This window comes from Mobula birostris, chromosome 26, assembly GCF_030028105.1.
Source record: "Mobula birostris isolate sMobBir1 chromosome 26, sMobBir1.hap1, whole genome shotgun sequence".
In the NCBI taxonomy this organism is placed as follows: domain Eukaryota; kingdom Metazoa; phylum Chordata; class Chondrichthyes; order Myliobatiformes; family Myliobatidae; genus Mobula; species Mobula birostris.
This window is the reverse complement of record NC_092395.1, coordinates 23,692,047-23,718,023: the sequence shown is the minus strand read 5'-3', so window position 1 is coordinate 23,718,023 and position 25,977 is coordinate 23,692,047. Positions and strand designations below refer to the sequence as shown.

At 43.9% G+C, this 25,977-nt stretch overlaps 1 protein-coding gene across 1 annotated transcript in view; it reads right to left on the bottom strand.

The window, feature by feature from the left end:
• Positions 1-23,623, bottom strand: part of cers1 (ceramide synthase 1) — a 53,038-nt gene extending 29,415 nt beyond the window's left edge. The window contains exons 1-2 of the mRNA XM_072244303.1: positions 22,770-23,623; positions 746-905 (exon numbers count right to left, since the gene is read on the bottom strand). Coding sequence (XP_072100404.1) covers positions 746-905; positions 22,770-23,018 — 409 coding nt within the window. The 5' untranslated portion in view covers positions 23,019-23,623. The remainder of the gene's footprint in view (positions 1-745; positions 906-22,769) is intronic.
• Between the last annotated feature and the right edge of the window lie 2,354 nt (positions 23,624-25,977).

Genomic DNA, 25,977 nt, shown 5'->3' with positions numbered 1-25,977 from the left:
AGGATGGAAGAATTTGCAAGGGAATTCTACAATTAATAGTCTAGCACCAAGGGCACAACAGTGGAAGACTATAAGACACAGGAGCCGAATTTGGCCCATCATGTCTGCTCCACCATTCCATATGGCTGATTTATTATCCCTTTCAACCCCATTCTCATGCCTTCTCTCTGAATCCTTTCACACGCTTACTAATCAAGAACCTATCAACCTCCACTTTAAATATACCCTATGACTTGGCCTCCAAATCTGTGCAAACGAATTCCACAGTTTCACCATCCTCTAGCTAAAGAAATTTCTTCTCGCCTCTGTTCTAATGGGGCATCTGTGTATTCTGAGGCTGTTCCCTCTGGCCCTAGACCCTCCCATATCAGAAACATCCTCTCCACGTCCACTCTATCTAGGCCTTTCGAAGCAAAGTGTGTGTGATGTCATATCAGGAGGGGTGTCGAGGCATGAGGGATGGAGGAGTCATTTCTTGATACCACTCATTCCCAGTCCTTCGGTTGTTTCCACTGTTTTATTTCATATTATCAGGTCAGAAAAAGAGAGAGAGCTCTACCCCAGACTGTCTAGACTACACAAACCATAGTGAACTTTGACATTGGATTCCTGATCATTCCACTCCACAACACCAAGATTACAGTGCAGAATACATTAAAATAAATTACACACAGAACATAATCAATCTTCCTAGACAGGGACTATAACTCATTGCAAGTGTTGAGTGAAACTATTTGATGCATACCATAAAAGACAGACGGTGGGTCGTGAAAGAAGGGATAGTCCGTGAGGAAGAGCAGGTAGGTGCTGTAGGACCAGGAGGCAGTGTAGAAAATCAGCTTCCAAGCACTTTCTGGCATCTTGGCTGCATCCCTGGGCTGTAGGTCCCACCAGTGAGCTAGTGGCTGCAAGAGATGGTGAGAAAGAGAATTAGAGCAACTGCCATCATTCTACGCCAAAAACAGAGCCCCGCTTTCAAATGCTGGATATAAAAGGCTTGGATTTCTACAACAACCTCCACATCCTTTTCTGGATATTAAGCACTTTGTAGCCTTTAAAGTATTTTGGAATTGTGGCCAAAGAATCACAAAACAAGATCTCACAGGCAGTAATACAGACATGACCAAATACGCTGCTTTAAAAATGTTCTGAGAATAATAATATGGACACCAGGATAGGCTTGTAGGTTATTTCCCCTGAAATGGCAGCTCCAGCAGCACAGCGGTCCTCAGTACTGCTTGGGATGTTCAGTTTCCATTCTGAACCTTCCACCAATGCTCAAGATGGAAATGGGGCACTGTGTACAGCTCAGAACAATGTATTGTAGAACAAGGTCAATTTTATCAAAAAGCAATACATTTAAAAAGAGGAAAGAAAACTGAAATCACAACATCTTCTTCCAATAAAATCAGGTTTATTTCTTTGGAAAAAGGAAAGGTCAAGCAAAGAATTGCTCCGTATAAATTCTGATACGTTATTAATGTTACAGCAGTGTGGTCACCTTGTCTGATTGACATGGGGGGGGAGGTTGCCTAATCGCCTCTTCTCTGGCAGGACACAGTGCAACCTTGATTAACTGCTGGTCCCACATACTCCTCAATACCTTCAGGGGACCAAATCCTCTATAAAACCAATACAGTAGTCCCAAGTTTATTTTTATTTTGTTTTTAAATGGTACAGACATCTCTGGCAAGCCCAATTTTTTTTTGGCAAGTCATAATTGCTCTTCAGAAGGTGTGGGTGAGCTGCCATCTTGAATTGATAGAGTTCCAGGACCCCGCGACTATGAAGGAACGATGATATACTGTACATTGAAATCAGTAGCAACTGCAACTCGGAGGGGAACCTGTAGGTGGCAGTGTTTCCATGCACCTGCTGCTTTGCAATACGGGCACTTGTTTGGGAGGTGGGGTTTGCAGCCGTATAAATAGCGAGCGCATTTTGTAAACATTACGCATTGCAGCCAGAGTTGAATGGTGATGGAGGGTGTGACTGATTAGGATTATCGATCAGCGAACAGTAGTAGGTAGTTTTCATGGCCTATTTGATCACACAAGCCATCAGTGTCAAGCCCTGTTCTCAGTGAACCGGAAGTGTACATGAACCTCTGTTTGAATTCATGGAGCCAGAACGAAGTTCCTGGTGCACCTTCCCTAGCACAGAACTTCACCCGCCTTGCCTCCAAGATTGAAAGGAAACCCTGTGGTTTCCTTTGATCAATGTTTGCTGGAGGTAGCTGCATTCACAGCATTTAACAGGAACTTGGACAGTTACTTGGATAGGAAAGGTTTGGAGGGATATAGTCCAGAAGGCAGACAGATAGGGTAACTTAGATGGGAATTTTGTTTGACATGGGTCCAGCTGAGCCAAGAGGCCCGTTTTTGTGCTTTATGGCTCCCTCAGAGGAATGCCATGCGACCCGAGCCCTAAGTGCCAGCTCATTGGAAAAATGGTCCAATTAATTCTAATCCACAGATGAGCTATTTCCCCTCCATGTAATCCTTCTGAAGAAGTGTGCGAAGGACAAGGATTTACACTCCCCCCCCCATGGACCCCAGTCAAATTTTGAACACCATTAAAAAGAAAATCACAATACAAAAGGGACACAAATTTGAAAGAATTTGTCAAATACAGACATTTAACCAGCAACAAGCAGGTGTGCGAATAAAATGAAATTCTCATCAAGGCAACAGATCCAATGCTGCCACCTACCTGAATGGCTCATGCTAGATTCCCATGGCAACGGTCACAGCCCTTTCCACAAGTAACCATCCTTCATGGTCATCCAGAAAGTGAAATGGCAGTTCACTACTCCAGTGCAAAGGCATCATGACTTTGTATAATTCTTAATATATACACATTCTGTGGCCCCTTCAGTAGCTACACCAGTACACCTGCTCGTTAATGCAAATATCTAATCAGCCAATCATGTGGCAGCAACTCAGTGCATAAAAGCATGCTGATGTGGTCCAGTTGTTGTTCAGCCCAGACATCAGAATGGGGAGGAAATGTGATCTAAGTGACTTTGACTGTGGAATGGTTCTTGGTGCCAGATGGGGTAGTTTGAGCATCTCAGAAACTGCTGATTTCCTGGGATCTTCACGCACGGCAGTCTCTGGAGTTTACAGAGAATGATGCATAAAACAAAAGACATTCAGTGAATGGCAGTCCTGTAGGTGAAAAATGAATTGTTAATGAGAGAGATCGAAGGAGAATGATCAGACTGGTCCAAGCTGATAGTAACTCAACTAACCACCTTTACAACAGTGTTGTGCAGAAGATTATCCCTGAATTCACAACCCATCAAACCTTGAAATGGATGGGGACAGAAGCAGAAGATCACAAGCCTCTTGTACCTCATAGAGGCCACTGAGTTTATATCCACCCCCAGCTCCATCAACCAAACACATTCGACTAAAAGGCCCTTATTAGATCAGAGGCAGAAACTTGGCATTTCAGACCAATTAAAACTGTGCCACCGATCTCCTGAGCCAGCACGGTCTGGGTGCAGTCCACAAAAGACAATGCATCAGTAGGAAGATTGGATTTGTCCTCAGGTTTGTAATACAGATAGGATCAACTGTATAAATAAAGGCATCCATTAGTCTTGCAAGACCATGGATCTGTGCCTGGAAAGTCTTCACTCTCCAGGGCTCAGGCCTGGGCAAGGTTGTATGGAAGACCAGCAGTTGCCCATGCTGCAAGTCTCCCCTCTCCACGACACCAATGTTGTCCAAGGGAAGGGCATTAGGACCCATTCAGCTTGGCACCGGTGTCGTTGCAGAGCAATGTGTGATTAAGTGCCTTGCTCAAGGACACAACACGTAGCCTCAGCTGGGGCTCGAACTCACGACCTTCAGGTCGCTAGTCCAATGCCTTAACCACTTGGCCATGTGCCCACAACTGTATAGAGGTGATTTATTTATGACACAAAGGCAGACTAGTTCCATAGTCAATCGAATGCTTAGTCCCTTTCATTGGCTCACTGTTTGCTAGCATACTCTCCCTATCCCCTCCCACCATCTCACCAATCACCTCAGCATCACTTGTTGGAAAGAAGATGGTGGTGATATGAGAGAGATGGGATGTGAAGACTTAGTTCAGGCCAGGTCAACCAACCTCCAATCCTCGTAGGAGACTGCAACCAACCCATTTCCATAGTGATGGGGCTTCATTGCATCGATGATGATTAATGCATGGAAGAGGGAGAGGTTTATAGGAAATGTATGAAATGTCTGACAGCTGTCATAAACACAAGAGTTTCTGCAGAAAATCCAGAGCCACACACAAAATTCTGGAGAATCTCAGCAGGTCAGGCAGCATCTATGGAGGGGAATAAACAGTGAACACTTCGACCCTTCATCAGGACTGGAAAGGAAGGGAGGAGTAGGCACAATAAGAAGATTGGACGGGGGTTGGGGAGTGTACAAGTTGGCAGGTGATAGGTGAAGCCTGGTGAGGGGGAAAGATGGGTGGGTGGAGGAAGGGTTATGAAGTGATAGGTGGAAAAGGTCAAGAGCTGAAGGAGGAGGAATCTGATACAAGAGGAGAGTGGACCATGGGAGAAAAGGGGAGGAGGAAGGGAAGCAGAGGGAGGCGAGTTCTACTCCTCGGCCTTGCCCCTTGATTAGTCAGGAAATAAACAGTAACGTTTGTTCATATGGAGAGGTCAGTGGAATATCTAATAGCACCTGTGAAGCAGGACTGCAGAAAGAATCCGAGACTTCAGGAGAAGAGTTATGGGGGAAGTCAGGATCAAATTGCAGTGAGTTAAAGTGTTTGTTTTTTTCCCCATCTGGCTTATGACAGTTTCTAAAATGCGGTGCAATCGTCGCTCAGCTCAGTCCCGTCTGACATGGTGATATGTAGTTTCCTGCCCGGGCCTGTTGGCTCACTGGTGTTTATCTGGGTCAACACTTGACAACAAGTAAAGAAAATAAATTCAAAGACAGAGTCTTCTGTTGCCATTCATGTGAAATTCAGTTTAGTGGTTCTGTAAGAGACTTATAAGATTCCACCTCAACAAAACAAGGAAAAATCATCACAAAGTATTGTGTACACAAACTGGGATGTTACATTGGAGTTGCAGAAGACATTGGAGAGAGCAAAGTCAGAGTATTGCATACAGTTCAGATTGGCTACCTACAGGAAATATGTCAATAAGATTGAAGAGTATAGAGAAGATTGACAAGGATGTTGCCGGGGCTTAAAGGCAAGGCTGGATAGGCTAAGACTTTACTCCCTGGAGCGCAGGAGAATGAGAGGAAATTTGATAGAGGTAAACAAAATTATGAGTGGTGTAGATAGGGTAAATGCAAGCAGGCTTTATTTACTGAAGCGGGGAGAGATCAGAAATCACCTCAGATCATAGGTTAAGGGTGAAAGGTGAAAGTTTAAGGTAACCGCGGAGTAATTTCCTCTATCAAAGTGTGAAAGAAACTGTTGGATGCGGATCTGAATGCAATATTTAAGAGAAGTTTGATAAGTACATGGATGGGAGGTGCATGGAGGACTGTGGTCCAGGGGCAGATCCATGGGTGTATGCGGAATAACAGTTTGACACGGACTAGATGGGCTGAGATCTATTTCTGTGCTGCACTGCGCTGAGACTTTATAAGTTAGACACTTCGATTCAAGTTTAATTGTCATTCAGCCATACAGACAAATGAAACAGCGATACTCCGAAGTCAAGGTGGAAAACACAGCACCAATGGTCACACTCAGCACATACAAGATAGAAAGATACAGCCAAGAGTTCAAACACCCAACGCCTCCAAATTTTGCAGACGACCACAAGAGAGCCGGGGCGACACCGACTCCCACCTTGACGCTGCGCCACACTGCCCCCATTTGAGTGCGCCGGCTCTGGCACCTCTCTCCTGGCGGCTGTAAACACGTGACCCTGTGGCTTGAGGCCTAGTCCTTACTATGACCGAGGCCACGCAGCTCCCCCCACCGTCTGCCCCTGCTCACCGCCAACAAATCAGTGAATCCAACTTGCGGCATTATGTCCAAATGGATCCCACGATCACAACAAAGGCGACCACGACGGTCAATTGATATTAGACGGTATGCGTCTTTTGACGTAGGCAGCAGCACAACGTGCAGCTCTTTCATTTTCTCTGCCAGCCAGCAGCTCGCCGGTGGGCTGGGCCTGCAGTACTTTAAGTTCTTAATTCAGCAGTATCTGCAATCATTAAAAATACATTCAAATAAACCAGCACATTTTGTTGACCCCGTAGAAACCACTGGGACCGAACACGCCACCATATTACCAAAGTTGTGCTGCAGTTGGTGAGAAGGGTCGAAGCTTTAAATTAATTTAACATGGCATTGGGCACAGGGGAATGGCTTACAAAAGAAAAGACATTTCAAAAAAAGATAGATAACCCCAGAGTGAGTAATAGAACATTTTTAGATATAACTTGAGCCTAAGTACAAGAAAGCCTCATGCAGGTTTACAGTGCTTGTATCTGAATGTTAAAAATGGTTGATGAGCTAAGATGAAATTAACCACATGGAATTATGATGTTGTAGTAAGAACAGACACATGGCTAAATTAAAAGCAGAAATTGGTTGTAAATGTTCACATATACAAGCTGCTCTGGAAAGATAGGAAAGAGGAGAGAGGAGCAGTGTGGTATTGATGAAGCAGAATGTTGCAGTGCTGGAGAGTGAGTACATCCTAGAATGGGCAAGGACAGAAACAGAGGCGCTTTAGACAGCTGGGACTATTATACTGGCCATCAATTACTTGCAAGGACATAAAGGAGAAAGTGCAGGAACTTGCTGAACTGTGGAAAATACTATGGAGCAATTTATAATGAATGATTTCAACAGTTCATGTGTGGATCAGGATCTTAATAACATAAGGGATAAAGAGCAGCAGGAGCTTCATAACACAATTGAACTGTCGGTGTGTTTTACAAAGGGAAACGGTGCTTGACAATTCTTTTGCAGATGTACTTAGCGGGATAGCTGGGGTTTGGGAGAGCGATGAAAGATTTTAAAGATTAGCTTTATTTATCACGTGCACTTTGAAACAGAGACTGAAAGGTGTCATTTGCATCAATGACCGACACAGTCCGAAGATTGTGCTGGGGAAAGCCCATGAGTGTTGCCATGGTTACGGTGCTAACATGGTATGTCCACAACTCACTAACCCTAACCGTACGTCTTTGGAATGTGGAAGGCAACTGGAGCACCCGGAAGAAATCCACGCAGTCACGGGGAGAATGTACAACTCCTTTCAGGCAGCAATGGCAATTTCAACCTGATTGACGATCGCTGGCACCATAAAGCATTGGTACTTGGATTTTCAAATCACAATTAATAAGGTGTCACATTAAAGGTTGGTAATGTATTCACAGGTTGTGGGTAACATCATATGAATGGAGGATTGAGCCAAGTACAAGGAAAGGAGAATGAGGATATATAGATCTTTTTTCAAGTGACAGGCTGATTCCAGTGAATATACCCATAGTGGCCACTTTATAAGATTCCATCTATACCTAATAACGTGGCCACTGGGTGTAAGTTTATGGTCTTCTGTTGCTACAGCCCATCCAACTCAAGGTTCGACATTCAGGGATGCTCTTCAGCACACCACTGTTGTATGTGTTATTTGAAATAGTGTCACCTTCCTAACAGCTTGAAACAATCTGGCTATTCTCCTCTGATCTCCCTCATGAACAAGGCATTTCTCCCCAGAGAACTGCCACTCTCTGGGTGTTATTCTGTTCCCCCCCCCCCCCCCAATTTTCTGTAAACTCTAGAGACTGTTGTGCATGAAAATACTAGGAGATCAACAGTTTCCGAGATACAGTTTTCCATAGTCAAAGTCAATTAGATCACAGTTCTTCCCCATTCTGATGTTTGGTCTGAACAACAACTGAACCTCTTGACCATGTCGGCATGCTTTTATGCATTGAGTTGTTGCCACATGACTGGCTGATTTATATATTTGTACAGGTGTCACTGAGTGTACAAGGTTATGACATGAATTACACGGTTGATGTAGAGAGACTGTGGTCTTGAGCTGAAAAACCTCTCCGGATATCATTTTGGAGAAACACTGTATCATTTCTTAATGTATGTATGCATTTCTAAATGACAATAAAAGACGACTGAGTGTTTTCATAATCTAAAAAAAACCTAGAGGCAACAACACAGCCTCAGAGTATTGGCCATTGGGGACAAAGGTCAGGAGGAATTCTTAGAGGGCTGTAACTCTTTGGAATTCTCCACCCTATAACGTTATCATAGTACATCTCTTCCGACCAATCTTCCAACCAACAGCCTGGTAGTTTTAAGAGTAGACTAAACTCTAAGATGATATTATTTATATTGAGACATTTGTGATTTCTCCAAGCGTTTTAAAGCCATTAAAATAATCCAAGAAATGCAGTGGCCAATCTACACAGAGACGTCCCGCCCTGCAAAAACTTATTTCAGCGAGGTATCACCCCCACCGTCGACCTCCAAGGGTGTATGTAATACTTTGTTTAGTGACTTTGTCTAATCTGTAAACCAAGTTGGGTATATGCAGCAAATGTGACATTAAAATATGTACTTATATTATATTATCATGTTTATTCTATTACAACTTTAAGCAAGTCTACAGGGAGTTTGGCCTCATCACGTAGGACATCAATAGAGTAGCTCCTTAGCAGCTAGCCAGCTGGTTTAAATAACGTTAGCTATGCTGTAACGACACTTGTTAAACTCACCTCAACATGTCTTTTACATTTTAACCCACCATGGGCAATAGAAATGTCACTGTTGCAAACGAGCAATACTGTCATTATTTTTGAGGTCGACTGTAAAGCCCGCCCGCAGAGAAAACTGATAGGTCTACTTAGCAGGTTCCCCAACGTTTTTTGCACCGTAGTCCGGTTTAATGTTGACAACATTCTTGTGGACTGGCCAACCGGGGGGGTGTTAATCACGACCCGAATATAGGTGATAAGTCAATAGCATCATAACATTTTAAGTGACATTTGGATATTAAACACACAGCGCATATTTTTCTCGTATGAACATATAAAATCATTGCAACACACTAATATCGCTGAATCAGTGGGAGCACTGGGCTTGTTTTCCTGCAACAAGACGGTGCCATCGAGGGGTGATGGGAGACAGTGATACTCGAAGGGGGTTCCTTATATCCAGTCTATTCCGCAATTTAGTTTTCGTTGCATTCATTGCAGAAAACTCCGCTTCGCAGCGATATGATGTTGGAAATGGAAGCGATGTTTTCAGTGCTTTCGTGGCTATCTCAGGATATTCAGCCTTGACTTTGATCCAGAATGTCGGCAGAGATGTTATGTCAAACATACTTTTCAGCCCATCGTCATTTACAAGCTCGAGAAGTTGATCTTTTTCCCCGCGCTGACATGGATGACCCGCGGGAAATGACCTCGCGTGCGTTCAAGTTCAACAGTGCGTGACAGGGAATGCGGAAAGGTGCAGCTGACTCATATCGCCAAATCATACTGTTTCCTCACGGCCCGGTGGTTGGGGACCACTCTTAGCACGAAGAGGGACCAATCAGGATGCTCGCTCTCCCTCTCCCTCTCAAAAAAATCTATTTCCGGGATATTGTACATTATTTCCGGGCGTCAGGGAGCCACTATCGATATGCGGGAGAGTCCCGGATCTTCCGGGAGAGGTGGGATGTCTGTACACACAAGATCTGATTAGCAAAAATGATTGAAATTAGCAGGGAATCTGTATCAGTGATGCTGGGTGGAGATTAAAAGGAAAGGAAATTGCCTTTTAAACTCACGAGAGCGCATAGGCCATCAACTTTTTGCTGTTGATATTTCTGTAGCAGGCAATTTCTTTTTTACGAGGTCGAGTTGCTAGCACCGATGGAAAGCATGCCAGGGGAGCCGGCTGGGTTCGAACTCGGGATCCTTCGCTCTGAAGTCTGGCGCTGATGCCACTATGCACCAGCCAGCCCTGGGTGGAGACTAATTGCTGATAATAGCACAGCTCATCTTTGGAAAGATCTTTGACAGTGTGACATGCATTCTGATGTATAATGGTGTATCTGGCATTTCTTTCTTCAGTCCAGTATCTCTAGGCTCAATTTTGCATATAAATCACTACTGTATATTCTTCTAATATCCCACATGACACATCTATTTTATATATTTTCAGAAAAACACCCATGACCAGATCAGAATATTCTTCATTCTTTCTCCTGGGGGTATCCCTTACATTATCAAACAGCATCACAAAGTCTCGACGTGAAAGGAGCTCATTGCCTGGAGAGACAGAAACCATTTTTAAAAGGAGAATAGAACAATTGATCTGGTCTTCATTATAAACAAGAAAGGTCACTAAACTTAACCAATTGCTAACAAGAAAATCTGCAGATGCTGGAGGAACTCAGCAGGCCAGGCGGCATCTATGGAGAAGAGTACAGTCGACGTTTTGGGCTGAGACCCTTCAGCAGGCTGAGCACCAGCAGAGTTTTCAATTTATAAATGGGATTTTGAGCAACTGGAAGTTCGCGATCAGCACCCCCACAAGGTTTTTACCTTTGCTCCTTAATCCTGGCAAAAACAACTTCTTTAGTGATACCACAACTCCAACATGGACTCATAGGAGTGGAAACAATATTAACACTGCCCTGAGTATCAAATTTCAAAATTTATTTTTATGAATGTAGTTTTGGAGTCAGGAAATTGTCCCGCTTCAGGGACACATGCAGACAGTACTGAGGAGTGCTTTACTGTTGAAGGTGCCATCTTAATCAGGATTTCCTCAGATTAATGAAAAACATTCCTATGGGATTATTCAAAGACCACCAGGAAAACAGTCTCTCTTTTGTCTTTAGCATTTTGACGTTTGTGGGAGCTTTCTGTGCATTTATTTAGTTACACATTTCTTCTATTTCCAAGAATGACCTAGGGGTGTTTCATTGAACCTAAAGACAATGGGACATGCAGAAATTACAAGAAAGGCTGCAAAATTGCAAGTCTTTCTATTCATTTTCAATATGACAGTGATGCTGCTCAGGCTGCAATTGATTTCCTGTGGTCGCTGAAGTGGGGTAAGCAGCTCTCTCATGATCTTCACTGTCACATCACCGCCAAGGTTTTATCCAGTGGAAAAATCTATCTTGTTGATCAAGTGAGAGCAAACTGGAGCTACCAAACACAGGTACAAATTAGAACAGTGTGATGTCACAAAAGAAAACTGATGGTATTCTGAAAACACTGGCGCTCATCCTTCAGTGGGGGCTGTTACAAGGGACAGTCATGCTGCAGAAGTAACCTTGGTAACGAACTACACTGCACTTGCAAGTTCACACGTATTGCAACCACAGTGTGCAGCTAACGGCTAATTTCAATACATCAAAAAGAACTACAAAGAAAATTGTGTCTGTCCATTCTTGTCTGAACTTGTTATTTCAAACTGCTTTTCATCTTTACTATTCTTTTCTTCCCCAAAGTGTTTCTCCATTTCATGTTTTAAAATCAACTTTTTTTCTTCAAAGCCCTCTAGGTTAAAAAAAGACCACAGCCTTGGTTCTTTTATGATGATCTGTAATTTACATCTTCTAATTATATGTTCCAACAATGAATCAGCCTGGAACCAACAAACTGTATTAACGTCAGTAAAGATGAGGGAAAAAAGGTCAGGTGGTGATGTCTAATACCAGAGGGCATACATTGAAGGTGAGAGTGGGAAGGTTCAAGGGCGATGTGAGGGGCAAGTTTTTTTTTTTACTCAGAGTCATGGATGCCTGGAACATGCAGCTTGGTATGGTGGTAGAGGCAAATACATTAGAGGCTTGTAAAACGCCATCCCCTTCTCGCAATTCCTCCGACTCCGCCGCATCTGCTCTCAGGATGAGGCTTTTCATTCTAGGACGAGGGAGATGTCCTTTTTTAAAGAAAGGGGCTTCCCTTCCTCCACTATCAACTCTGCTCTTAAACGCATCTCCCCCATTTCACGTACATCTGCTCTCACTCCATCCTCCCGCCACCCCACTAGGAATAGGGTTCCCCTGGTCCTCACCTACCACCCCACCAGCCTCCGGGTCCAACATATTATTCTCCGTAACTTCCGCCACCTCCAAAGGGATCCCACCACTAAGCACATCTTTCCCTCCCCCCCGCTCTCTGCATTCCGCAGGGATCACCCCCTATGCAACTCCCTTGTCCATTCGTCCCCCCCATCCCTCCCCACTGATCTCCCTCCTGGCACTTATCCTTGTAAGCGGAACAAGTGCTACACATGCCCTTACACTTCCTCCCTTACCACCATTCAGGGTCCCAAACAGTCCTTCCAGGTGAGGCAACACTTCACCTGTGAGTCGACTGGGGTGATATACTGCGTCCGGTGCTCCCGATGTGGCCTTTTATATATTGGCGAGACCCGACGCAGACTGGAAGACCACTTTGCTGAACATCTACGCTCTGTCTGCCAGAGAAAGCAGGATCTCCCAGTGGCCACACATTTTAATTCCACATCCCATTCCCATTCTGACATGTCTATCCACGGCCTCCTCTACTTTAAGGATGAAGCCACACTCAGGTTGGAGGAACGACACCTTATATTCCATCTGGGTAGCCTCCAACCTGATGGCATGAACATCCACTTCTCTAACTTCCGTTAATACCCCACCTCCCCCTCGTACCCCATCTGTTACTTATTTTTATGCACACATTCTTTCTCTCACTCTCCTTTTTCTCCCTCTGTCCCTCTGAATATACCCCTTGCCCATCCTCTGGGTCCCCCCCCCTTGTCTTTCTTCCCGGACCTCCTGTCCCATGATCCTCTTGTATCCCCTTTTGCCAATCACCTGTCCAGCTCTTGGCTCCATCCCTCCCCCTCCTGTCTTCTCCTATCATTTTGGATCTCCCCCTCCCCCTCCCACTTCCAAATCTCTTACTAGCTCTTCCTTCAGTTAGTCCTGACGAAGGGTCTCGGCCTGAAACGTCAACTGTACCTCTTCCTACAGATGCTGCCTGGCCTGCTGCGTTCACCAGCAACTTTGATGTGAGAGGCTTGTAAGAGCCGTTTGGATAGGCACATGCACGTAAGGAAGGTGGGGGGGGGGATATGGACATTGGGTAGGTAGGAGGAATTCGAGTTTAGGTGTTTTTGATTTGCTTTTTGGCTGGTTCAGCACAACATTGTGGGCCGAATGGCCTGTCCTGTCTTGTACTCGTCTCTATCGATGTAGATAGGATCAGTCAAAGAGTAAGAGAAGGTTGATGTAAAACACTTGGGCCTCATGGCCTACTGCAAGTTCCAGATAATGATCAGCTTTGAGTATCTCACTCTTTCAAACGTCATGATCAGGCCTCTTCTTCATCTTGTTTGTCCTTAATATGCATTCTGGTGCTCTTAATGGAAGGGGAATAAAAGCAGAAAGATGACCAAACTACTTGGCAGGTGACACCATATTTGTGCAAGAAGCAGCGGACGTAATATTTCCAAGTCAAAGATTCTTTGGCAAAACTTGGAAAGGAGACAAATGAATTTTAAGCTGCCTGGACAATGGGGATAGGGTATGCCCCTGATCTGTACTAATATAACCACATCCTACTCTGAATTTTGCAACTCCTACATTCTTTTGTCCCTGTTCTCACTCTCTAACTGTTCCTATTCAGTCACTGAATAGATAACTTTATTTACAATTTATCCCCCCCAGTCACCCCAGTTACACCCTATAAGAAAAATCCAGCCTTCCTGCAACTCAACAAGCTTCCTAGTTCTGACAAAGGGCCTTCATCTTGAGCCGTTAATTCTGTTTCTCTTCCTGAAGATGCTGCCTGACCTGCCGAGTATTCATAAGAAACAGGAGCAGAATTAGGCCATTTGGCCCATCGAGTCTGCTCTGCCATTTGATCATAGCTGGTCCATTTCCCTCTCAACTCCAGTCTCCTGCCTTCTCCCCATAACCCTTCATGACCTGACTCATCAAGAATCTATCAAACTCTGCCTTAAATATCCAGTGACCTGGACTCCACAGCCACCTGTGGCGAAGAATTCCACAGATTCACCACTCTCAGGCTAAAGAAATTCCTCCTCATCGCCATCCTAAATGGATGTCCCTCTATTCTGAGGCTGTGTGCTCTGGCCCACCACATGAAACATCCTCCCTATCGAGGCGTTTCAACATTCGATAGGTTTCCAACCTGGATACTTGAGAGAAAGTCTCCATGCAAACATAGAACAGAGAACATTACAACACAGTACTTCCCGCATTTTGTTTTTATTTCAGATTCCTGGCACCTGCAGTTTATTTGATCTTCAGAGTGATTAGAACTTGGTCCAAATCAAGGCAGCAGGACTCAGGCCTGAGAGCCAGGAACACGCCAACGTTTGGCGAACTTGGAGCCGATTCAAAGCAGCAGAAGCGAGGTGAGGCAGAGTTGAGGCAGTGGGGCCTGGGCCCTGGAGTGGGAGCAAGCCGCTGATTGACCGATTTAAGCACCGGGCCAGATTAGAAAGGTTGGATACGCAGACATCTCACCCTGCAAAAACTCATTTCAGGGAGGTATCACCACCATTTCAGGGAGGTAGCACCCCCCCCCCCGCAACACCATATCAATCCACACCCCCCCCCGACCTTCAAGCACTGGGGCTCCACAGGGGACTGTCTTGTCTCCCTTTCTCTTCACCATTTACACTTCGGACTTCAACTACTGCACAGACTCTTGTCATCTTCAGAAGTTTTCTGATGACTCTGCCATAGTTGGATGCATCAGCAAGGGAGATGAGGCTGAGTACAGGGCTACGGTAGAAAACTTTGTCACATGGTGTGAGCAGAATTATCTGCAGCTTAATGTGAAAAAGACTAAGGAGCTGGTGGTAGACCTGAGGAGAGCTACAGTACCGGTGACCCCTGTTTCCATCAAGGGGGTCAGTGTGAACATGGTGGAGGATTACAAATACCTGGGGATACGAATTGACAATAAACTGGACTGGTCAAAGAACACTGAGGCTGTCTACAAGAAGGGTCAGAGCCGTCTCTATTTCCTGAGGAGACTGAGGTCCTTTAACATCTGCCGGACGATGCTGAGGATGTTCTACGAGTCTGTGGTGGCCAGTGCGATCATGTTTGCTGTTTTGTGCTGGGGCAGCAGGCTGAGGGTAGCAGACACCAACAGAATCAACAAACTCATTCGTAAGGCCAGTGATGTTGTGAGGATGGAACTGGACTCTCTCAAGGTGGTGTCTGAAAAGAGGATGCTGTCTAAGTTGCATGCCATCTTGGTCAATGTCTCCCATCCACTACATAATGTACTGGGTGGGTACAGGAGTACATTCAGCCAGAGACTCATTCCACCGAGATGCAGCACAGAGCATCATAGGAAGTCATTCCTGCCTGTGGCCATCAAACTTTACAACTCCTTCCTTGGAGGGTGAGACACCCTGAGCCGATAGGCTGGTCCTGGACTTATTTCATAATTTACTGGCATAACTTACGTATTACTATTTAACTATTTATGGTTCTATTACTATTTATTATTTATGGTGCAACTGTAATGAAAACCAATTTCCCCTGGGATCAATAAAGTATAACTATGACTATGACTATCCACTTTTGATCTCACTATACCCAAGTTTGCTTTATAGTGGGTGTATGTAATACTTTGTTTAGTGATTTTGTCTAATCTGTAAACCAAGTTGGGTATATGCAGCAAATATGACATTAAAATATATGCTTATAATATATAATATTATGTTTATTCTATTACAACTTTAAGCAAGTCTACAGGGAGTTTGGCCTCATCACGTAGGACATCAATAGCGTAGCTCCTTGGCAGCCAGCCAGCTAGTTTAAATAACGTTAGCTATGCTAATGAACGAATGACACCTGTTAAACTCACCTCAACATGTCTTTTACATTTTAACCCACCATGGGCAATAGAAAAGTCACTGTTGCAAAGTGCAGCGAGCAACACTGTCATTATTTTTGAGGTCGACTGTAAAGCCCGCCCACAGAGAAAACTGATAGGTCTACTTAGCAGGGGTCCCCAACATTTTTTGCACCGCAGACCGGTTTAAAATTGACAATATTCTTGCGGACCGGCCGACCGGCGGGAGGGGTGTTAATCACGACCCGAATATAGGTGATAAGTCAATAGCATCATAACATTTTAAGTAACGTTTGGATATTAAACACACAGCGCATATTTTCCCCGTATGAACATATAAAATCATTGCAACACACTAATATCGCTGAATCAGTGGGAGCCCTGGGTTTGTTTTCCTGCAACAAGACGGTCCTATCGAGGGGTGATGGGAGACAGCGATACTCGAAGGGGGTTCCGTATATCCAGTCTATTCCGCAATTTAGTTTTCGTTGCATTCATTGCAGAAAACTCCGCTTCGCAGCGATATGATGTTGGAAATGGAAGTAACGTTTTCAGTGCTTTCATGGCTATCTCAGGACATTTAGCCTTGACTTTGATCCAGAATGCCGGCAGAGATGTTATGTCAAACAAACTTTTCAGCCCGTCGTCATTTACAAGCTCGAGGAGCTGGTCTTCTTCCCGCGCTGACATGGATGTCGCGCGCGTAATGATTTTGCGTGCGTTCAAGTTCAACAGCGCGTAACAGGGAATGAGGCAAGGTGCAAATGACTCATATCGTTTCATATCGCCAAATCATATTGCTTCCTCACGGCCCGGTGGTTGGGGACCACTCTTAGCACGAAGAGAGACCAATCAGGATGCTCGCTCTCCCTCTCCAAAAAATCTATTTCCGGGATATTGTATATAATTTCTGGGCATCAGGGAGCCACTATCGATATGCGGGAGACTCCGGGATCTTCCGGGAGAGGTGGGATGTCTGGATATGGGCTGAATCAGGCGATGGGGTCCGGGCCGAAGAAGCAGCAGGGCCCAGTTCAGAGAGCAAGGAATAACCTGATGTTTAGCCCATTTACGCTCTGGGCCGATTGAAAAGGTCAGGGGTTCGGGGGTGGGCTGGTGTTCAGCTCGCTGCTCAGCGAGGTGCACTCATCTCTGGGCTGAACTGACGCTATGTCCTGCGACTAACAGGTTCCTGGACTGGCTGCAATGTTGACTTGGTTGATGGCTATGGACTCACTTTCATGAACTTCAGTTCTGAATGTTATTTGCTTACTTAATTATTTGCACAATTTGTTATTTTTGTTTAGTATCTGGGTGTTTGACAGCCTTTTTAAATGGGTTTCTTTGTTTTGTACCTGCCTGTAAGGAGACAAATCTTATGGTTGTATATAGTATACACACTTTGATAATAATTGTACTTCAAATTTTGATACAACTTGTAGATACACGTTGATACACGTTGTACAACTTTCAAATCCCTTACTCACTCTTCCTTCAGTTAGTCCTGACGAAGGGTCTCGGCCTGAAACGTCGACTGTACCTCTTCCTAGAGATGTACCTCTTCCTAGAGATGCTGCCTGGCCTGCTGCGTTCACCAGCAACTTTGAAGTGTGTTGCTTGAATTTCCAGCATCTGCAGAATTCCTGTTCTTTGCGTCCCAAGATTTACACCCATTCACAAGTTCACAAGTTATTCCTATTAGTACTGCTGAGTGTGACAGAGGATTCAATCACATGAACTTGATAACAACAACACGCTCAAGAATGTTCATAAATCTTATATCAGGACTTATGTTTGTTAAACTACATGGACCTCCTCTAGTTCCATGGATTCCTGAGCCCTATGTCACATCATGGCTGTGGTACCACAAATCAGCAGATGACACCAGGATAAGAGTTGCTTCAGAGCCCTGAACACATATTACGTCTGTCTCTTTGTGGAAATTATTGTGAAACATCTGATTGGTGGCATTTGGTAAGTAGGTAATTACTTTTAAATTGGTAAAATACATGATTACCGTCTTTTTCTTTACTTGCTTGATAATTATATTTTACGATAATTAGTGAGTGCAACCGTGCAATACTTTGTCAAATAATAATTTAATGTTTTATTGTACCAGTTATACACTGCAATGTAGTAATAGGCTACAGCCTTGTTAATGTCTTAACTATCACTATATTTCTGTGGAGCTCTGGAATTCATATTTCCTTCATCTTGGTTTAGTGCTTGACATTATAAGATACATATATATGTACACACACATACCCACACACACACACGTGTATGTATATATGTGTGTATGTACATATGTGTGTGTGTATATATAATATATATATACATACACACACATACACACACACACACATATATATCACACCCAATTTGTGTACCTGCTCATATATATGATAGATGAAAAAAATATTTGAAACACTCGATAGGTCAAGTGGCATTAATGCCAAGTGGGAGAAAAGGCATTAATGTTTCAGGTCAGTGACCTTTAAGCTATTTAAGGAAATTTTGTTGAAAACAGTCCCCAGGAACATGTTGACTGTTAGCCAGCAGTCCTTGCCTCTCACACCTGCACACTCCAGCATGAAATTCAGCCTTGCACCAGAGGGCAGATGTGTGACACATCTGCCCACTATTTCCACCCCTGGGCTCACCAGTGGGACCGGGATTGTGACGGAAGAAACTGAACTGAGTGGCTGGAAATTCTTTCGTACCCAGCCAAGCCCATTTATTAGTTTGGCAAAGCCAACTTTCATTTATAAGAGAAGGAAGATTTGACATTGATGGATAGTCATACATATAATTTGGGTTTTTTTTTCAGCATAGAGCAGGTGGTGAAAGTGTAAAACAAGTTATATTCATATGGAGCCTTTCATAACCACAGGACGTTCTGACCTAAATACGAAGTCTGGACATCCATGGTTCTGGAGTGTCAATACTGTGCACTGAACGGCAAGTTTTATCATGGTATATTTATGGATTTTAATCAACAGCCACTTCATGTGCTTTAACACTTAATTTTACATTTTTAACACTTATCATTGTTTTAACACTTTTCTTCTCAAACTCTCTAACCAAACCTCAGTATCTCAGCAGCAGTAAATAGCAGAAGCTCACCAGTCAGGTGTCAGACTTTTAAAAATTTATTTATTGAGCTACAGTGTGGCATAGGCCCTTCAAGCTGCACCACCCAGCAATCCCCCAGTTTAATCCTAGCCCAATCACAGGAGAAGTTACAATGACCAATTAACCCACTACAGGCAAGTTATTGGACTGTGGGAGGAAACAGGAGCACCTGGAGGAAACCCACATGGTCAAGGGGAGAACGTACAAACTCCTTACAGCAGCAGGGGAAATTGAACCCGCGTTGCTGATACCATAAAGCATCATGCTAACAACAACACTACCGTGCTGTCCAAGACTTGCAGCCAGTGTCGACATTTTCACTAAAGTATACCAAGTGTGGACACTACCCACCCTGTGAACTGCATTTTCTAAAATCTCCCTTCTGAAAAGCGCAACAGGGCTGTTCAAACAAAAGCTTCACGTCATCTTAAAAGTTTCTTCTCCCAGAAGGTCTGATCAACCGTTCTGGTAAGCCTCCCCCATCCCATCATCTATTAACCCTATTACTGCACTGTAAACACTTTAAACCACTTTTTAAATATTGCTGTTTACATTGTAAATGCTTGCTGGTATTTATTTATGCACATTATTCAATATCCATCCTTTAACCTCAAACCTTATTAGCTTGTTTTAATTTACGTACAATTTTTTTTGGTTGTATGTCACGCCCTGACCAACACACCATAGCAAATTCCTAATACTTTTAAATGTACATGTCAATTAAAGTTGATCCCTGATGAGGACAAGACTCACATTTGACACCTGTCAGACAATGTCCTCTACCAGGCTACCTCTGCTGTATCACCACAGTCGTGCAAAGTTGCACAGCAAGATCCCAGAAAATCTGGACCACTTCCCATAAATTGGGAGCCATAGCATCTTTTAAGAGAATGCATCTCTTTATGGGATAGGGACACTAGGAGCAACGTCAGTAATTATTGTCCACCCCTGCTTGCCCTCAAGTGAGGAGACAGCTTAGAGGAATCTGCATTTAGTGGGCTTGAAGCTGCACTTTTTTTACTTTAAAAATATCGAGATACAGCACAGTAACAGGCCCTTCTAGCCCGTGCAACCCAATTACACCCATATAATTAAACACATAATTTTAATTCCACATCCCATTCTGACATGTCTATCCACAGCCTCCTCTACTGTAAAGATGAAGCCACACTCAGGTTGGAGGAACAACACCTTATTTTCCGTCTGGGTAGCCTCCAACCTGATGGCATGAACATCGACTTCTCTAACTTCCGCTAATGCCCCACCTCCCCCTCGTACCTCATCTGTTATTTATTTTTATACACACATTCTTTCTCTCACTCTCCTTTTTCTCCCTCTGAATATACCCCTTGCCCATCCTCTGGGTTCCCACCCCACCCCCGTCTTTCTTCCCAGACCTCCTGTCTCATGACCCTCTCATATCCCCTTTGCCAATCACCTGTCCAGCTCTTGGCTCCATCCCTCCCCCTCCTGTCTTCTCCTATCATTTTGGATCTCCCCCTCCAACTTTCAAATCTCTTACTAACTCTTCCTTCAATTAGTCCTGACGAAGGGTCTCGGCCTGAAACGTCAACTGTACCTCTTCCTAGAGATGCTGCCTGGCCTGCTGCGTTCACCAGCATCTTTGATGTGTGTTGCACATAATTAAACTACTCAGATGCATGTCTTTTTTGGGGTGTGGGAGGAAACCAGAGCACCGAGAGGAAAACCACACATGTTGTGGGAGAACATGCAACCTCTTTATAGACAGCAGCTAGATAGAAAAAGATTTCCTTCCCCAAAGGCCATTAATAAACCAGATTTGAGTTAAGAACAATCCAATAGATTTGCATTTAATTACAGTGAGGCTGGCATTTTTATGTAAAATTCTTTACTATTTAATTACTTAACTGCAATTCCCTATCTGCCATGGTGGGATTTGAATTAATGGTCGATAGTCTTCTAGTATGGGGCACAGTAGATTGTCAGTGCACCAATAACCAACTAGTGACAACTAGCAGAAGGCAAAGAGAGGGGCTAAAGATGGACTTTTCAGGTTGACTGCTGCTGACTAGAGAGGTTGGCACTGGGCCCTCCACTTCTCACATTATATGTTAATGGTCTGGATGACAGAATTGATGGTGTTGTGGTCAAGTTTGCAGATGATAATAAGATCAGCGTGCAGCTGGTGTTGAGGAAGCAGAGGTCCTCAACAGATGACGAGAATGAGCAAATACATGGCAGATGGAAGACAGTATTGAGAAATGTTTGGTCATACACTTTGGTAGAAGGAATACAGGCTTAGACTATTTTCTAAATGGAGAGCACATTCAAAAAATCAGAGGCACAAAAGGGAATTGGGAGTCTTAGTGCAGGTTTCCCTTAAGGTTAACGTGCAGGCTGTGTCAGCGGTAAGGAAGGCAAATACAACATTTACATATTTCAAGAGGACTAGAATATAAAAACATAGATGTAACACTGAGACTTTAAGGTGCTGGACAGACCACATTTGGAGTATTGCAAGCAGTTTTGGGCCCCCTATCTAAGAAAGGATGAGCTGACATTGAAGATACATCATTCCTGGGATCATTCTGGTATATGAGAAGTGTCTGATGGTTCTGGACCTGCACCCACCAGCGTTTAGAATGGAGGTGAGGGCGAGGGAAGAGATCACATTGAAACCTATTGGATATTGAAAAGCCTATATAGACTGGTCATGGAGAGGATGTTTCCTATAGTGGCAGAGTCAAGGTCACTAATTTATTTTTTCCACTTTGGTATTGTCTTTTGTACATTAGTTGTTTGTCTTGTTGTGTGCAGTCTTTCATTGATTCTATGGTGTTTCTTTGTATTTATAGTGAATCTTAGAAGTTGTATATGGTGAAATACATGTACTTTGATAATAAATTTGCTTTGAACTTTGAAGTCTTATGGTCTTATAAAAGTTGCAAATCATCAATCTCAGGGCTGGGCTGCATTATGAAGGAGAGGTAGAAACAATCCCAACTTGATACTTGTAACACACATCAAAGTTGCTGGTGAACGCAGCAGGCCAGGCAGCATCTCTAGGAAGAGGTACAGTCGACGTTTCGGGCCGAGACCCTTCGTCAGGACTTGGACTTGTATGTCAATTTTTAAAATAAAGGCACATAAGGGCAGCTTATATTTATTAACTAAGAACTGAGAGGCTATGAGGGGAACTTTAGCACAGTAGGCTCAATCAGGATAAAAATGTTCAATAGCCGCCTTGACAAGCATTCCATCGATCATAACTGGGCCATCAAAACTGGCCTGATAAAGCACTGGCTTATTATACTCGTCAAATTACGCACTTAACCACAAATACTTCAATGTATTACCTACACCCAGAGATCTCCCTTTCTTGTTCTCGTGCTACTAAAGCCAGGGTAAATTGATTAAACTCATTGTCCGTATTTGCAATACAAATGAAAAGATGCTGCACACTGAAATTAAACAGAACGCGTTGTAAATACTCGGCAGGATAAGCAGTGTCTCTGTGGGGAGAAATAAACTTAACGTTTCAGATCACCAGCTGAAGAAATGTCATCGACTGGAATCGTTAATTTTATTTCTCACTAAACAACAAGGTGACCCGTTGGGGCACCCTTTGAGAGAAGGGTAGTGCAGTCTGATGTGGCCAGAATGAACATCAACCTCCGAGCCCGCTGTTTCCACTAGTTTCTACTGCAGCTCAGAACAAATATAAACCATCTTGTATCTAAATGAGCGCACATATCGTCTTGACACCTTAACGTCAGAAGCACAAACACCCACCCGCTCACTGACCTGGAAAAGATAACGCGAGGCAGCCTTGCGTAGGAGGGTCCATCCCACTGCACAGACGAGGAACAGGAGCCCCTCGGTAGTCGTGATGGAGGCGTTTTCCAACAGGGTCCGCTTGGAGAGCTCGAACCCGCAGTCCTTGCACTCCGCTACCGCAGTGTTCATACAAGAAAAGCTTTTAAACAGCATCTCGCCATAACTAGGCATCGGCTCTACCATTCTGATCGCCTGCTCTCGACCCCCAGCCTGCATTTAGTAATCAATTAAAAACTCAGTTATTAATTCCAGAAACGGAGGAAACAAGACCTTCACTGTCAGCAGGAGATACTTGGTTGAAATTGAAGTAATACGTCCAATTCCCAGTCGCCTTCACACAATATGAATATTCCTTATTCTCTCCTATTTTTTTCCCGGAAATGTTGCGGTTTGCAGTTACTTGTTACGTGCATCAAGTCCTGTTCTCGCTGTCTTTGTATCTGACGATCCGAAAGCCCATACTGGTCTGTTTCACCAGGGCCGAGAGATCCCCGCTGTATTAAATATTCATTAATGACAGAAGTATCGCTTCGGGTTTTCAGCAGCAGAGATTTCAGCGGAGTTTTGAGACTGCTCGTCTCCCACTGCGGTTTCTTGCCAATTTCACCTGCTCCTGGGTCAGTTTCTGTCTGTGATTCCGACCTGCTCCAGCGCCTTATTCAGTCTGTTCCTGCAGTGCACGGGCGCATCGCAAGAGCAAGCGACAATCTAGTTTTGACAGGCTGGTCACGTTTTTTTGAAAGAACGGGAACAACAGAATGACTCTTTCTTAGCGGTCTGATCACGTTCGGATGGCACTAAGACCCTCCCACAATGGGAAAGCGATCCACGTGACTCCAATATATAGCCTTTGCCGTATCTTCTCATTTCCGTTTTCTCCCGCATTTACAATAATTGTTACATTGAAAGGTCAAGATCCGAGCATTTCTCAATTGATATAAAGTATTGGCGATCTTATGCATGTGTTTGATCGGTAGGGATGAAGGCAGCGGGAGGAACACTCCATTCATGGAAGCCAGTGACCGCAGACACGCTGCGTGGGGAGCCTGAAAACAGCCCCGAGATCTTGAACACGGTCCTGGGTCGCGATCAAAGCCGCGCAGGCGCCCGACCCTGCGGCAGTTTCACGGAATGGTGGAGGACGTGGGCGAGTTGCGCGTGGGCAAGCAAAAAGGCTGAAACTTTTGCACTATTGAAATAAAGAAACTCCATCTCTTAGTTTCTCTAGCCATTCTGAAACCCTTTGCGATCAGTAGACCAAATACAGAATACCGCAAATGCTAAATCACCCAAAGCTCCGATTAAAGCATCTGAACTTAAGAAATTGATGCATTATAACCTTTCAGCCTCAACAATAAATTCAATAATTTCAGAGAATGGGCCACTCTACTCATGTATCTCACATTTTCAGTTTAAACCATAAGATATAGGAGCAGAATTAGGCTATTTGGCCCATCGAGCCTGCTCAGCCATTTCATCATGGCTGATCCAGTTTGCCTTTCAACCCTATTTTCCTGCCTTCTCCCCGTAACCCTTCGTGGCCCGACCCCTACTTCCATCTCTTTTAGATGACGTTTCTTATTTATACACCTGCACTATATCCTTTGTTGTTTATCTTTCGGCTGACACCACTACATCATTGCCCTCTCACAGACCATCCTCTTGTGCTTTCCACCCCACACATTTCTTCACACTATGAAACGTGTTTGACACACACAAAATGCTGGAGGAACTCAGCAGGGGCAGGCAGCATTGTCCTGGCTTCAGAATCATTTCTGGCTTCTTCCACCTTCCTTTCCAGTGCTGGTGAAGGGACTTGGCCCGAAACACCAGCTCCAAGGATGCTGCCTGACCTGCTGAGCCCCTACTGAATTTTGTGTGTGTGTTACTCGGGATTTCCAGCATCTGGAGAATCTCTTATGTTAAAACATGTTTGATTTTTATTCCCCCCCCCCAATTTTGATACAAGGTGATCAAGCTCAAATATTGTTTTTCTCTCCACAGATGCTACCCAACCTCCTGAGTGTTTCCAGAAGTTTATTACAGCAAATGGAGTTACTGAGCCTGTAGTTCACTAAATCTGAACAGGTGCGGCCATTTTTGGAGCAAGCATCCAGGAGCAGTAATGAGTGGGGATGTTCAGTGAAGATGTAGTATCTGTGACTTAAAACAAATGTAAAGCAGATGCTAGAAGCCCAGGAATTCAATTGGTCAGCAAGTACAAATTAGGCTGAAGGGCTTGTCTCTATTGCACAAATGAGATTCTAAAAAAAAATCCTGTTAGATCGTCACTGAATTGAAATGTTGAACATTTTTCTCTCCAGATACTGCATGTCCTGCTGAGTATCTCTAGCATTTCCCGTTCTTGACTAACTCAACTCTAATTCAATTGCTGTCCATAAAAGCCAGTCTTCAACCAATTTGATTCATTCTACATCCAACAGGAAATAGTAGAGAGCACTGGATAGAGCAAAAGGCCAAAATGTCCTGCTCAGGTGATCCAGCACAACTACAACACCAGCATCAACTTGAAAATGTGGGAACTTGCCCAGCAATCTCTTTTCAACACACACAAAAAAAATGACAAATTCAAGATAGACATTTACCATGTTATCAAGATACTCTCAACTACCCACATCAACATTTTCTTTGGCCCCAAAACCATTGCTCAACAAAGACCAATTTCTTAGGACAAGGAGGAAGTTGTCTGGACAGATACTATAATAGGCAATTGAATTCCTTTTCCCATATCCTCTATCCTGAGCCCGTAATCAGTTTCTAAGTCAGTCAGAATCAACTCCTTGTGGCTTTGACCCTTTCACTTTTGATCAGAGCTTAAACCAAGTCATGATTTGCATGCAATGTAGCCTCAAGGGTCAATTATGATCGAACAAGTAATCAGTTATTTAAACTTCCACATTATCCAAATCACTTAGATTGTTAAATGTTCTATTTGAATCTAAGAAAAATCAATTTCTTTTGTGATACACATTAATATGGTATCCTTTATTTGTAAATTATGGATAAAAGTGATAGAAAATGAACCTGAAAGGACACAGGCAATGAATTGAGTAGTAAGCATTTCCACTGCAATAAAATGGCTGCCCTAGCATAACAAGTAGAAGGTGAAACATGATGTTGCAAGTTTGCAGGCAAGAGTTTTAAATTATTCTCT